Consider the following 14,289-nt stretch of genomic DNA (forward strand, 5'->3'; position numbering starts at 1 on the left):
TGACAACAGATGCGCAATGTTTGTAGAATTGTCATAACTTTTTCTACAGAACACCGATTGAGACATTGAAGATACCCAAGGGAAACCCTTTCAAAGATTAAGAGAATGATTTGCATTAAGGAATGATTGGACTTCAAAATTTCAGCAAAATTGGCTCGAACTAAGGTTGTTGCAATTCCTGTAGGGTCCAGACTTCAATTTTGCTATTTTATGCCTTTTTCTAAGTCTTTCCTTGTAATATAGAAATATATGTAATTATGAATATAATATATATAATTGACATTCAAAACGAGGCAAATACATTTATTAAAAATATGCAAACCGTGTTTACTAGCTAGTCATTTTTTATTGAGCTAAGAACCGAACATTGAATTTTCTCTTTGTTTTATATTCATGTAGGTGGGTGTCAGGTCAATGTTTTGATTGTGCCATGGGACTAAGACTAACTATAGTTACTTAGAAAAGCAGTAGTGCAATTTTAAACGAGAAAAGAAAAGAGTAAAACTAGATAATACTAATTTAAGCGCATTACTATGAATATGATAATAAAGTTAATTTCGCCAAAGTCTAAAGTGAGGAATCAATAGTCTAGAAAATAAATATTCCCTCCATTCTGTAAAAATAAGCTAATTAGAGATGATGCTGTACAAATTAGTAAAGTAAGAGAGAATAAAAAAATACTCCATTAACATAATATAATGGATAATAGAACTTATAAATAATAAAGTAAAAGAGAAAAAGAATTTATTGTAATAAATGGATATAGATTATTTTGTAGGGAACGTAAAAAAAAGAAATTGTCTATTTATATAAAATGGAGGGAGTAATAAATTATAAGCCCAGCTTGCCCAAGATTATTGTTGTGATGCCATGTGTGTGGTTTGCACACAAGAAATATATTTCCTATGTTTATAAAATAATAAGCATTGTGAAGCCCAACTTCATGTTTTATGTTATCCATTTTGTGGCTTGCCATAATCTCCTATCTCTGTATTCATGTGTGATGTTGTCTTGTTTAGATCTTGCTATCTTGTTGTCGTGTCGAGGATTGTCTGTGTTGAACTTAATTTATGGTTTTGTAAGTTTATTTGACTGTAACGAAGCCAACTTAGTCGAATTCATGTCTGATTTATCTTGTATAGTTCGTGCAATCGTGCTTGCACAAAAAGGCCAACTTAGTTCACAATTTATGCACAATATACGCCGTCTAATGTGTTTTTTCAGTTGAAATCTGTCACTGTATTATTATTGCCTCAGTCCTTGCATCAGATTCGGTAAGTATTTAAGCCATGTTAGATTGTTGAGATTCTGACCTTGAAATTTAACCTTTTAGGCCGTTACTTGAAAAATGAAACAAGCAAAACTGGAAGAAGGAAGTGGGGTCGATCACTTTGCTCGCATCCCAGAGGAACTACTGATAGAAATCCATGGGTTCCATCCTAAAACCAATTGGTTATAAGAGGAGTGGCCCATGTGATTTATATACTAGTTTCAGTTTGTGTTAAGGGTGTTTCCCTTAACAAGCACCGGCGGCAAGTTTCGCTCGGCGGTGGAGATAAATTTCCGGCGGCCAACAGGCTCGGCGGACGATGGCGGAGTTTCTGTGCGCGGGAGTCGTTCCCGTCGGGCAGATAACTCGGCGGCTGATAGAATACTCCGGCGTCCAATTAGGATCGGCGGAGGGAATCCAAAATTAGGATTGGAAAACACACGTTATCTTTGGTGGAGAAAATATTTCATTAATTGATTAAATGAATAAAAAAGATAACAGTCTATCCTATTTATAATGCTACTGATTTAATGAACAAGAAAACAAAGATATAGAAAAAGATATGCTAAATCCCTATAATATCTAAACTAAATAATAATAATAGGGGTTCGTATCAACTCCCCCACGGTTAAAATCCACCTTTCCTCAAGGTGGGAACCACGAAGTAAAAAGGAGAGTTGAAAGCAGAAGCTTCGGCGAGGCAACTCCTCCTGGATCAAACACACACCGAACAGATGAACGTTTCCCTTTTTCACTTCCATAAAAAATTAACAAAGGAGACCCAACTTTGTCGGAAAAATTCCTTGCCAAATCGAAAAGCTTGTCCACGCCTTCCAGAATGCCCAAGCATGGCATGTCATTACTCGGAGGGATCAACCTTGCATCTTTGTCGAACGATGTTGATCGATGATTCATACTTGGAATATCACCGACATTCAAATACACATTGACACAAGCAATTACGGGCAAATCGGTATAAACACCATCTCCTTTCTTGCCCCAACAATTTCCAACAACATTTTTGGATGACACTTGAACAACATTGAGTGAGGCGATTATCTTCTCCATTTCACCAATAGAACCATCCTCCTCTTTATCTTCTAGCAATGTCTCCTCCTTTTCACCAATCTTCTCATCATATACACCAACGAGCACTTGCGGTGGCTCATTGTCGTTCTTGACAATCCCTTTGTTCTTGAGGAACTCTCCAGGGGACTCGTTGTTTGGAACATCAGGAGGAGTGCCATCATTGTGAACATCGGTAATGTCATTGGGAACCTCATCACCGAATACTATCGTGGGGGTATTATCAGTTTTCTCTTCGGCTAAATTCTCATCTTGAATGTTCTCCTCAAACGACCCGTTCAAACTGGCGAGCAAAGCGGCTTGCTCTAACCTATAAATACGTAATTTCTCGTTGTAATCGTCTAAGGCCGCTTGTTGGACAGGAGTGAGTGATCGAACCATGAGATTGGGAGTATTGGGTAGACCACACTGCTTCCCCGAATCAATAAACTTGCTGGACTGTTGTGGCTGATGCGTGACGCCGGACCGTGGCGGGGCAACGGCAGTCAACGGAGCTGTGCCGTGACCCAGAAATCGGTCGGACTGCGGTGACCGGTATGTAGGCTGCTCGGCGCGGCCATTATGAAGATGTTGGTGTCGCCTTGGATACTTCTCAATCTTCTCGAAGCGACGATCTGTGGCGTCTCTCCAAGCATCGAATTTGTCCAATCTGTCCAAAACGCGATCTAGTTTACTGGGAACGGGTTCCTGCATGTACTTGGGTGGCGGCTGATCATACACCGAGACCTCGTTGAAGGGGCGTTGCCTTGGTGTCTCTCGATAGACAAGTGGGTCCCAACAGGTAGGTCGGCGCTTGGGCGGTGATGGCGAGTACATATCTAGCTCGTAGGATGAAGAATGCTGATATGCAGTTGTCCGACGGGTCCATGGTGGGTCCCAGCAAGTGGGCTGTCTCCGACGGGTCCAGGATGGGTCCCAGCAAGTGGGCTGTCGGGTGTGGCAGGGGTGAAACGGCTGCACAGGTTGAGGGAAATTGTATTTACGATGGCAATAGCCGGCGTAGTCGTATGACATGTCGACGGACTGAATCGTGGTTGTGGTAGAAATGGTGGTGATGATCGTCTGACTTCGACGCGGCACGCGGGAATCCTTCCCGTCGGGCGTTGCAGAAGTAGAGTTGTCCGGCGGCTAGAGCTCGGCGGACAGGCGGGACTCGGCAACCAAAGCAGTTGCTGTGCGCGGAATGTTTTCCGTCTGGCAGCGGTGTAGCTTCGGTTCGAGATGGTGGGAGGGTGAGATCACGATGAAAGCACCAGTTGTTAAGGGTGTTTCCCTTAACAAGCACCGGCGGCGAGTTTCGCTCGGCGGTGGAGATAAATTTCCGGTGGCCAACAGGCTCGGCGGACGATGGCGGAGTTTCTGTGCGCGGGAGTCGTTCCCGTCGGGCAGATAACTCGGCGGCTGATAGAATACTCCGGCGTCCAATTAGGATCGGCGGAGGGAATCCAAAATTAGGATTGGAAAACACACGTTATCTTTGGTGGAGAAAATATTTCATTAATTGATTGAATGAATAAAAAAGATAATAGTCTATCCTATTTATAATGCTACTGACTTAATGAACAAGAAAACAAAGATATAGAAAAAGATATGCTAAATCCCTATAATATCTAAACTAAATAATAATAATAGGGGTTCGTATCAGTTTGGGACAGTTATATGTTTTTTTAGTTTCAATTGCCAATTGCCAACACCTGGGACAGTTATATGTTATTTTTTTAGTTTCAATTGCCAACACCCTCCCTCAGACCCTTGGAGGGGTTGGACTTTTTTTTTCTGATCGATTGGATAATTGGCCCAATTTTTTTTCGATCGGTTGGACCACTGGCCCAAATTTTAAGCCCAAATATACTGTTGGGTTATTTTTTAGTTTCAATTGACAACACCCTCCTTAAAACCCTTGGAGGGGTTGGACTTTTTTTCTGATCGGGTTGGACTTTTTTTTCTGATCGATTGGACAATTGGCCCAAATTTTTTTCGATCGGTTGGACCACTGGCCCAAATTTTAAGCCCAAATATATTGTTGGGTCAGTCATTTTTGGGTTTTTTTCTGATCGATTGGATAATTGGCCCAAATTTTTTTCGATCGGGTGGACCACTGGCCCAAATTTTAAGCCCAAATATACTGTTGCGTCTGTCATTTTTGGGTTTTAGCCCAGATATACTGCTGGGTCAGTTAAATTTGACCCACAGTCGGCGACCCGCTCTGATACCATGATATAAATCAATGAGTTCCATTCTAAAACCAATTGGTTATAAGAGGAGAGGCCCATGAGACTTATATAGTGAATTAAGCTCTTTGTGTACACCGATGTGAGATATTATTATATTCATTTTATGTTTAAATTTCATTTTATGTTTCAATTGCCAACAACTCGTTGATATTAAGCCGGTTTGAAGACCTAAAGCATCTGTGTGGATACTCCCTTGTCTCGAAGCGTTTTGCTTCGGCTATTTATGATTTGAAATCGGTTCATTCGACTCTTCCTAGTACTACACACTCTATTGAATCAACTGATGAAATCTGTGAACTTGTCCCTAAGCTGGCAGGCTGTCATCACCGATTAAGGAGTTGGGCTTCTTCTCATCGATCTTTATTGATAGTATTAAGGAAGACGGTTACAATAAACATAGTATCAAACGAACAGCACGTAAGATACATGGGAGGTTAGTAATTAACCTCCGAAGATGAAAAAAGCAAAGGTGATCGATGATGCAGCACACATGTAGACTTGAGATTATTCGACTTTAAAGTCGAAGTTGTAACAACTGACTCCCTCGTATATACCATCAGTCAGATCATAATATGTAATTTCACCGGTGGTGGAGCTTTGATCTTCTTGACTGTAACTGTAAGGGACATTGCAAGTGCCCCTTGTCCCAACATAATGAACTTTAACCGTACTGTTTGCCGGCACAGGAACCGAGCCCTGAGCCGTAACAGTAGTTGTAGTGGTTGTGGTGGTGTCCCACTGAAACGACCCGCTTATCTCAAAAGAAACTTGAATCTTATCCTCGGCTACGAAGGGCACCCCTGTTTTGATGGTGGCGGACACCCCAGCTTTCAGCGAAAACCCGCGGCTAAAAGTATAAGATTTCTGGTCTTGATATGTGATCTGCACACTCATGGTATCCACTTGATCCTTGGTGTTGGTGAGGGTAGTAGTGCCAGCCAAAAAAGGAGTCTCGCCATATATCCTCGCGTCCTCCATCCGATAAATCACGTTGTAGATCTTCCTGTTCATCACCAGCTCCTGCACTTGCATTCTCGACGATGTCTGGATGTAGTCAGCCCGTGCAGCTAGACAGTCGCTCACATTTGCGTCTGAGTAACGTATGCAAAAGTCGTTGTTGGCCGTGCTTCGAAGCGCTATGGTGTTGTCGTCGATTTTAATCGGCTGGAAGATAGTGGTAGAAACAAATTTCGGATCATCATTAAAATCGCCGTACACCCAACCGGAATCAGAAGCAGCCATAAACCAGAACTTGCCAAAATAATCCGAATGTAGCCGCACGTGTCCGTCGGGCATCAGTGTCACAGTGTGGGCCGATAATTTATCGGTTTCATCGTTCGATCCGAACTGTACGCGCGCGCCATATCTTTCGATAGCTTTGAGGTACATCCCGTTGTCTCCTTTCAGGGCTATATGCTTAGGCATCTTAACCAACGCATCCCAATCCGTCATCCCAAAACTCCCGTAGCCATAGTCTTTGCTGAGGCCCAGATTGTTGGGAGCGTAGCTGGACTGCACGGACAAGCCGGACTGGACGTGGGTGAACTTCACATGACCCGATGTCACGCTCGGCTCAAAGAGTGTGCAAAACGGGTCTGTCGTGTCCTCTACTGGCTGGTTTGATACCGCGACGAGGTTGTAATTGTCTTTGGATCTTTGCCAGTATTTGTTGTTGTAAGTAAATCGGAGGTGAACGTAGTTGTTGTTCACTGTTGCTTTCTCGACTGCGATCTTCACGAGAGGGTTGAACACGCTATCGCCTCCGTAACCAAGGTAACCGTTGTCCTGGCAGCATGCATATGGGTTTGAAGTACCACTTGGGACGAGGAGCACTATGGAGTGGGGGGTTGTCATGTTTCTCCAACTTCACTACAATTTTAGTGAGATTAGCATCGATAATGTACAATCAAATTAACTTCAATGAAACCATATATACAAACAATATGGACTATTTGAGAGTTGACTTACCAAAGTAGAAATGCCAAAGCTTAATTTGTGTGTGTTTGTAGAAATGTATGCAGTCCATTTATAGATAAAAGTTTAGGATGTGACGTTTCTACTATTTAGCGGTTTGGTTTAAACCTGTGTTTTAAGACTTAATTTTTGGTTGGATGGTTTTCCATTAATGTTTGGTGTAAACCTGTGTTTTAAGACATAATATTTGGTTGGATGGTTTTCCATTAATGTTTGGTGTAAACCTGTGTTTTAAGACATAATATTTGGTTGGATGGTTTTCCCATCATTAGAATTTAGATGCGTGCTCTCCTTGGATTACTTTCTCCCTAATTTTCATATAATATTTTCTATCACAACCAATAAGTTTGTTAGTGACAGTGTAATTACTTACTTGTACTAATACTAGTGTGAATCCTCCCAGTACTATTCTGAAATATATGTAGATTAACTAGAAGAAAAAATCATACTCCCAGTCCCAGTACTACTATCAAATATCAATGTACAAAATTGCTTGTTTTGTTTATTTGTATTCCCTCACTAAATTCTTATAGCCAAAAAAAGAGATAAATAAACTACAATTTCAGAAAATGACAAAGAAGAACCAAAAATCACACATACTTCTTGCTTGTAATGTAGTCACCAACAGTCAAGAACACATGTTCCCCCAACACCACACCACAGTCACCGGAGGCAGATCTTCGATGCAACCGACCCTCGTCTTGCCCTTCCCATGTTGGAGCTATGGCGATCCCTCATCAACAAGTAGGCCAGCAATCCCTGCACCCGCTTGGTGTTCCCATCGAACAATGCAGCGACACCGTCCAAGTTCAACACGAGCGCTGGCCTTGCTAGTGTGATCGCGAAGGACAGGTTCAATATCCCATGGTAGCTCTCTTCAGCATGGGGAGGAAGCAAAGAATGTGGCAGCAATGACGACCCGAGCGCCCCTCTGATGTAAGCATCCTGCGAATCAAGGATTTCCCGACAAGTTGTTTCGTCCTCGTCCAATGACCTGAAGAAAACCTCCACCAGGTCAGTGGGTTCTAGTGCACCTTTCTTCCGCAGCTTCTGGACCCGGTTCACAATCTCACGAGCAACTCCGGCTTCATACAGAGACTCGTCACTGCGCAAGTCCAACACCACCAAGACATCGCCATCTCCTTTAGCATCCACTTCCTCAGCCTTTGCATTAAACTCTCTAGTTATCTTGACATCACTGAGCTTTAAAACATGTGTGTTGATAGTGAACTCTCCTGTTTCTTCAAACTTCAAGATATCGTCTGTTGACATCGCCTTCACTGCCTTCGCAACCTCCCCCATCGATTTCCCAAGCCTTCTCCCCAGCACCCCAAAATCAGGCTCTGCACGCAGCGTGGCGTACTTGAGTGTGTCGTTACATGGCACCAAAGATTTCACGTTGAGCTCCTCGAGCACGTGTGAATGGAGCCATGGATTTACATGCTGTGAGAAGGACATAGTAAAGAGTCGAAAGGGCAACTCTGCAATCTTCTTCCCCAGTCCGACCTTTCAGCCTCTTCCGATTAAATCGAACATACGTATTTGTTAAGTCGTTAAGAAACTCCACGAGACGAGGAACCACAGTGTAGAGCCTATAACCATCCATTTCTTCACGTACGAAATGTACTAAGCTCCGTGTAGCCGAATTGATCCACTGGTCCAGCACAATCGAGGAGTTCTGAAGGACGGAATGATTGAGTGGTGCAAACGGCGCAAGCCCCTCGACTTCAAGGCGTTTAGCATTCCGCACAAGGAACCTATAAGCATTATACCATGGTAGGAACACATCTTTGACCACACCATACACCCCTTCCTTCTTAAAACGCAGCGGCTCAGCACGAACAACTGGAGAGTTTATCATGTAGAGCGCAACGCATCAGCTCCATACTCATCGATCACTTCAGATGGCGGAGGATAGTTTTTCAGCCTCTTACTCATCTTCTTCCCATCCTCAGCCAGCACAAGCCCATTACAAATGAGGTTTTTGAAAGCAGGCTTTCCGAAAAGTGCAGTCGAGAGAACCATGAGAGTGTAGAAACCATCCACGAGTTTGATCTAGACCCTCGGCCACAAAATCTCCAGGAAAATTGTTCTCAAACAGTTCCACATTCTCAAATGGATAGTGCATATGAGCGTAAGGCATGGATCCGCTCTCAAACCAACAATCGAATACATCCTCCACTCGTTTAAGAACACCACCACCCCGCTCCGAAGGGATAGTAATATGATCAATCTTATGACGATGCAAGTCAGTGACCTTCTCACCAGAAAGTTTTTCCAGTTTCTCAATGGAATCCACCACAACAATCTCGTCACCGGCTTCATTGCTCCACACAGGAAGAGGAGTGCCCCAAAACCTACTCCGGCTGACTGCCCAGTCCCTAGCGTTCTCAAGCCAGTTGTGGAAACGTTTCTCCTTCACAAACTTTGGCACCCATTCAGTCTTTTCGGTATTCTCCAGCAAACAGCTGCTTAATCTTTTCCACGGCCAAGAACCAGCTTGGCACGGCTCTGTAGATGTGAGGAGAGTCTGATTTAGGGTTTAGGGTTTAGCTATGTGTATACCTTCCACTTTTCACTAGTCTCCCCTTCTCTTTTACAGCCTGAATGATGTCTTTATCCGTGTCTTTATCTTCCTCCTTCACTTTCTTCACTTTCTGGCCACGAAACTCAACAATTCTTTCTGTGAAACATCCATCATCATCTACAGCCACAACCAGTTCTTTCCCCTTCTCCTTGCTGAATATGCCATTGTCAAGACAGACAAGGTAATCATCTTCCCCAAACGCAGGAGCGCAGTGAACAATACCAGTACCGCTCACATAACTATCTGCCATGACTTTAAACGCAAAACCAGAGTGGTCCTTGAAGTAATCGAACAAAGGGACGCACTTCTTCCCCACGAGAGAAGCACCACTAAACTTATCCAAGATTTCATACGTATCGACATTCTTAGTTGCCACACTCTTCTTAGCCTTTTCGATAGGAAGTTCTGATAATCTAGATTCAGCAACCACAAAGACTTTCCCGAAAGATTACTAGGCAGCGTCCACGGCGTCGTTGTCCACACAACGAAGGAAGCACCATCAGCATCATCAACCACAGGAAAAGCCACCATTATTTCTGGATCAGAAACCTCCTTATAGTTTAAATTAGCTTCAAAATTAGATAAAGGAGTTTTACAACCAATACTATATGGTGTGACCTGCATAAAACAACATTTATCCAAAATCAGCAACAATTACACATCAATTTTGAATTTGAATACCAATAGAAACAGAGAAGTACCTTGAATCCTTTGTAAACAAGTCCTTTCTGATACAACTGCGCAAATCCCCACCACACACTCTACATGTATTTCAAATCCATGGTCATTCTTAAAATCGATCCACCTTCCCATTCTCACCACAGTCTTCTCCCATTCGGCGACGTATCTCTGCAAAATGCCGCGGTACTCTTCATTGTAATTCGCGATTCCCTTCTCAATCACATCTTTTTTGCTCTTAATCCCCAATTTCTGATCGATTTCATGCTCGACGGGCAGCCCGTGGCAATCCCAGCCGAATCTTCGGGTGACGTGATGCCCCGTCATCGACTGATAGCGCGTGACGATGTCCTTGATCGTTCCGGCGAGAATGTGGCCGTAGCGGGGGAGGCCGGTGGCGAAAGGCGGGCCGTCGTAGAAGATGTATTCCTTGCAATTTTTGGTGCGGTCAAGCTGGGTTTAAAAGGCGCTGATTTCTTCCCACCATGAGAGGATCTTCTCTTCCTGAGAGGGGAATGAGAAGTCCTTTCCCTCGCAGACATCCTCCATTGATACTCGATCGCCGTCTAGGGCTTTGGATTGGGGATTTAGTCACTCATAAAAATCAGTATTTTAAAAAAAATGAAATTACAAATAAACTCACAAATATAAATTCTTATACTTAAAAAAAAGAAAAAGGAAATAGGCTCGAACTCGGCTCTTTGTACAATAATTTCTAAGGTCCTTGCCACTGGGACAAAGAGTCTATACTCATGAAAATCAGTATTTTGTACGGTCATAAACTGCAGCAAACGCAAAACTACTTAATTTGTGTATTTTCTATAATTAAAAATCACGAAATACGAAAGCGAATCAATCGCAGAGAATATTGAGGTATATTTTATAAACTACTGCAATAATTTTATATAATTAATTCCTATATCTCTGGAATGCATAACAATAAAAACTTTGGATGTTTTAAAAGAACGAAAAGTGGGAGGGAGTCTAAACAAAATCAAATAAAATAAATAAACTGTTGGGTGTAAATGAATTAATGAGGAAAAAATTTAAATCAATCAAATTCAAAGGCATTTCTTTTAATTATTTCAAAATTTCAAGTAATGAATTATAATCATGGAAATTGTGGTTATAAAGGTTGAAATAAAAGAACAATATTTTTTTATCGTATGAAAGATGCAATGAACGATTTCTTATAATTATTTCATCAAATTCCAAAGCCAAAAATAATATTATTGGGAAATTACACATGCATGTAAAATATTTGGAAACATTATTTTATATAAATATTTTATCCAAATACTTGAAATTCATCAAATATTTAAACAAAAATATTTCATCCAATGGACGCAACCGAAGTTGCCTATCCGATTCCAAAAGGCCCGGCCCATTAACATATTTTTCGGAAAGGTCCTCACCAATAAATGATCTTGAGCGCAGTGGGAAAACTTTTAAAGAAAGGAAAAGGCCCACAAAAAAAGCCCAACAAGTAAAAAAATTAAAATAGAGCTAAATAGATTGTGTTTCCTATTCATAAGGTTATGATGATTAGTTTCTTAATTATTCAACTTTAATCTCGTATGTTATGAGATTGTGTTTGTATTGGCTGATTAACTAGATTGTTCATAGTAGTGATCAAATCTATAATGTAAAGAGCGAAAATATATAAGAAGAGAGTGCACAATTCAATCACAATAAAACAGTAAATCAAGCTCCCTATTCTTACACACGTGCTCCTAAGTCTCGGCTTCAATCATCTGGCTCAGCTTCTCGTTCTCTTCCTTTAGCCTGTCAATGTCATCCTCTCTGATGAGCTCAGGCAACCACTCTGCTTGCTCTTGCTTTCGTCACCAGATCCCCGCACTAAATGTTAATGATCAACATTATGTAATCGGACTTGAATCCATGTGTTGCTCTGCAGCCAGAACCTCTCGTAGTAATCGGACTTTATCACGACGTGGCCGTCCTCCATCGGAAAAACCTCGTACCCGGAAGCCACTTCGTCCCGGTCGGAGGAATTGAAGCGGAAGTATCTTGTTAAGAACCTAAATTCCTAACGAACCGATAAAACGGAAAATAACCTGATAAAGAGAATCCGGCACCCGTGAGGGTCGGCGGGGATAAGGATCTGGGCGGCTGTGCGCGGGTTCCAACCCGTCGGGCAACGGCTACAGATCAGATATACGTTTCCTGCTGTGCGCGGAGAGATTCCGTCGAGCAGCAGTTAGCGTAAGGAATTAGGGATTCAAAGAATCACACATGGACTTGGCCAAAATAATATTGTATTCATTGAATGATTAAAATGATAACAAGCTCTCCTATTTATAATACTAGAATACTACTACCCTAACAACTTATTAAATAAGAAAACAAAGATATGGTGAAAAAAAAGATAACTAAATAATTGGGATTTCCTAAGATATGGGATTCGTAACATATCTGTAGTATATGGGGAGGCCGGTGAGGAAGGTGAGTGTGTAGAGCTTTGAGGAAGCAACCATTGTAGACCGCCTGCGGCATACATAAGACTCTCCTTTATTCATGTTGATCGCGATCACGATGTTCACTTGCCATGTTTCTTCGACCTCTTTTGCCCCAAACATAACAATGGAATACAATTATTTCAAATAATGTAGATTAGTAGATTACATAACATAACTATAAGACTTGAAAATAAAGGGTGGGGAAAGAAGATTACCTGAAGGATTGTAGTAAGTAGTAGTATCTTTCTTCGACTCTAGCTCGATGAGTTTTCTTCAAAAGAATCACCTCTATTTATAGATAAAGTTTATGGCACTGCAACCAAATGAATTCGTTCCCATGCATTGTGTTTTTACTATAAAATCATGTATTCCAAAGACTATTTAATTATTTTCTATGAATTATTGGGAGCCCCTTGTCAATCCACCTCACGACGCCTAATCAACCTTAAAAAGACAAATGAAAAGAATAAGTTCCCACTAATTTAAAGGATGATATTTTATGGAGTCACGAGATCCAAGTTTATTACTCCACATTACTACTACTTTTAATTACAAAACAGGTTTTCATTTTTCTATTATCTTGTAAAGCATCATCATTTTTTAATAGATTTACTTTTTTATACATTTTTATTTTTAACGTATTTATGATATCAAATGCCTTTAATTTTTTCATGTAAAGTGTTTTTAATATTATTCTAATGTTATTTTGTTTTTATCATTTCTAATTTATTTTGTTAAGCATTTTAATTCTTTTTATCTTTTGTATTTCTAATGTATATATTAAACAACTGAAACGTTGTTTAAATAAGTCAAAAGATGATTTCTCATTATGCAATATTATAAATTTATGAATTTCTAGCCTTTAATTTTTTCATGTAAAGTGTTTTTAATATTATTCTAATGTTATTTTGTTTTTATCATTTCTAATTTATTTTGTTAAGCATTTTAATTCTTTTTATCTTTTGTATTTCTAATGTATATATTAAACAACTGAAACGTTGTTTAAATAAGTCAAAAGATGATTTCTCATTATGCAATATTATAAATTTATGAATTTCTATTTTCGACTATGGAAATTATTCAAATAAAAACACTGGAACGTAATTCGTTTTCATATACAATAGGGTTTTTTTTAACAAAATAATAAAAGATTTATTAAATTTTATAATTTCATATTAATATAATTATTTATCACACCCTGAAAAGCTTCCCCCCACTTATTACAGCCAAATAAATTCATTTCGTCCATGCATTGTGTTTGTTCTAAAGTTTACGTGGTTTTTTCTCTTAAAGAATGTTTAATTATTTTCAGCGAACTTACTACAGCCAAATAAATTCGTTTCCATGCATTGTGATTGTTCTAAAGTTTACGTGAATATTTAATTATTTTCATTGAATTATTAGAAGCATCTATTCAATCAACCTCACGACACCTAAGCAACCTTAAAAAGATAAGTTCCCACTACCAAAGTATGAAAACATGGAATCTTCTGAGGATATGTGCATTTAAAATAATATAAAAATTAATATTTCTTTTATTCTATAAAAATAAAAATATTTTTAATTTTGAAATGTCCTACAAAAATATCCCCTTCTATTTTTAGTAACTTCTTTCTCTCTAATAAAGCGGGCCTCATTATTATTCGCTACTAATAATACTATAATTACTTTTTCTTTCCATCACTCTCTTACCTTACCAATTGTACATTAATTCCGGTGTCATCCTAAATGTCCATATTTTTGTGGGACGAATGAAGTAATATATAAGGTAGTGATAAAATGCAAACTCTAAATAACCGTTAGAAAAATGTCAACAGATGACAACAGATGCGCAATGTTTGTAGAATTGTCATAACTTTTTCTACAGAACACCGATTGAGACATTGAAGATACCCAAGGGAAACCCTTTCAAAGATTAAGAGAATGATTTGCATTAAGGAATGATTGGACTTCAAAATTTCAGCAAAATTGGCTCGAACT

At 40.1% G+C, this 14,289-nt stretch overlaps 1 protein-coding gene and 1 pseudogene across 1 annotated transcript; both read right to left on the minus strand.

Annotated features, from left to right (window-relative positions):
* Nucleotides 1-4,934: 4,934 nt before the first annotated feature.
* Nucleotides 4,935-6,589, minus strand: LOC121769557. Its single transcript, XM_042166404.1, has 2 exons — nt 6,559-6,589; nt 4,935-6,459 (listed from the first exon to the last, which is right to left on the minus strand). The coding sequence occupies exon 2, from the start codon at nt 6,442-6,444 to the stop codon at nt 5,095-5,097; it is 1,350 nt and encodes a 449-aa protein (XP_042022338.1). The 5' UTR covers nt 6,445-6,459; nt 6,559-6,589; the 3' UTR covers nt 4,935-5,094.
* A 360-nt stretch (nt 6,590-6,949) lies between these two features.
* LOC121768957 lies at nt 6,950-10,430 on the minus strand (annotated as a pseudogene).
* Nucleotides 10,431-14,289: the final 3,859 nt, after the last annotated feature.

This window comes from Salvia splendens, chromosome 15, assembly GCF_004379255.2.
Source record: "Salvia splendens isolate huo1 chromosome 15, SspV2, whole genome shotgun sequence".
NCBI lineage: Eukaryota > Viridiplantae > Streptophyta > Magnoliopsida > Lamiales > Lamiaceae > Salvia > Salvia splendens.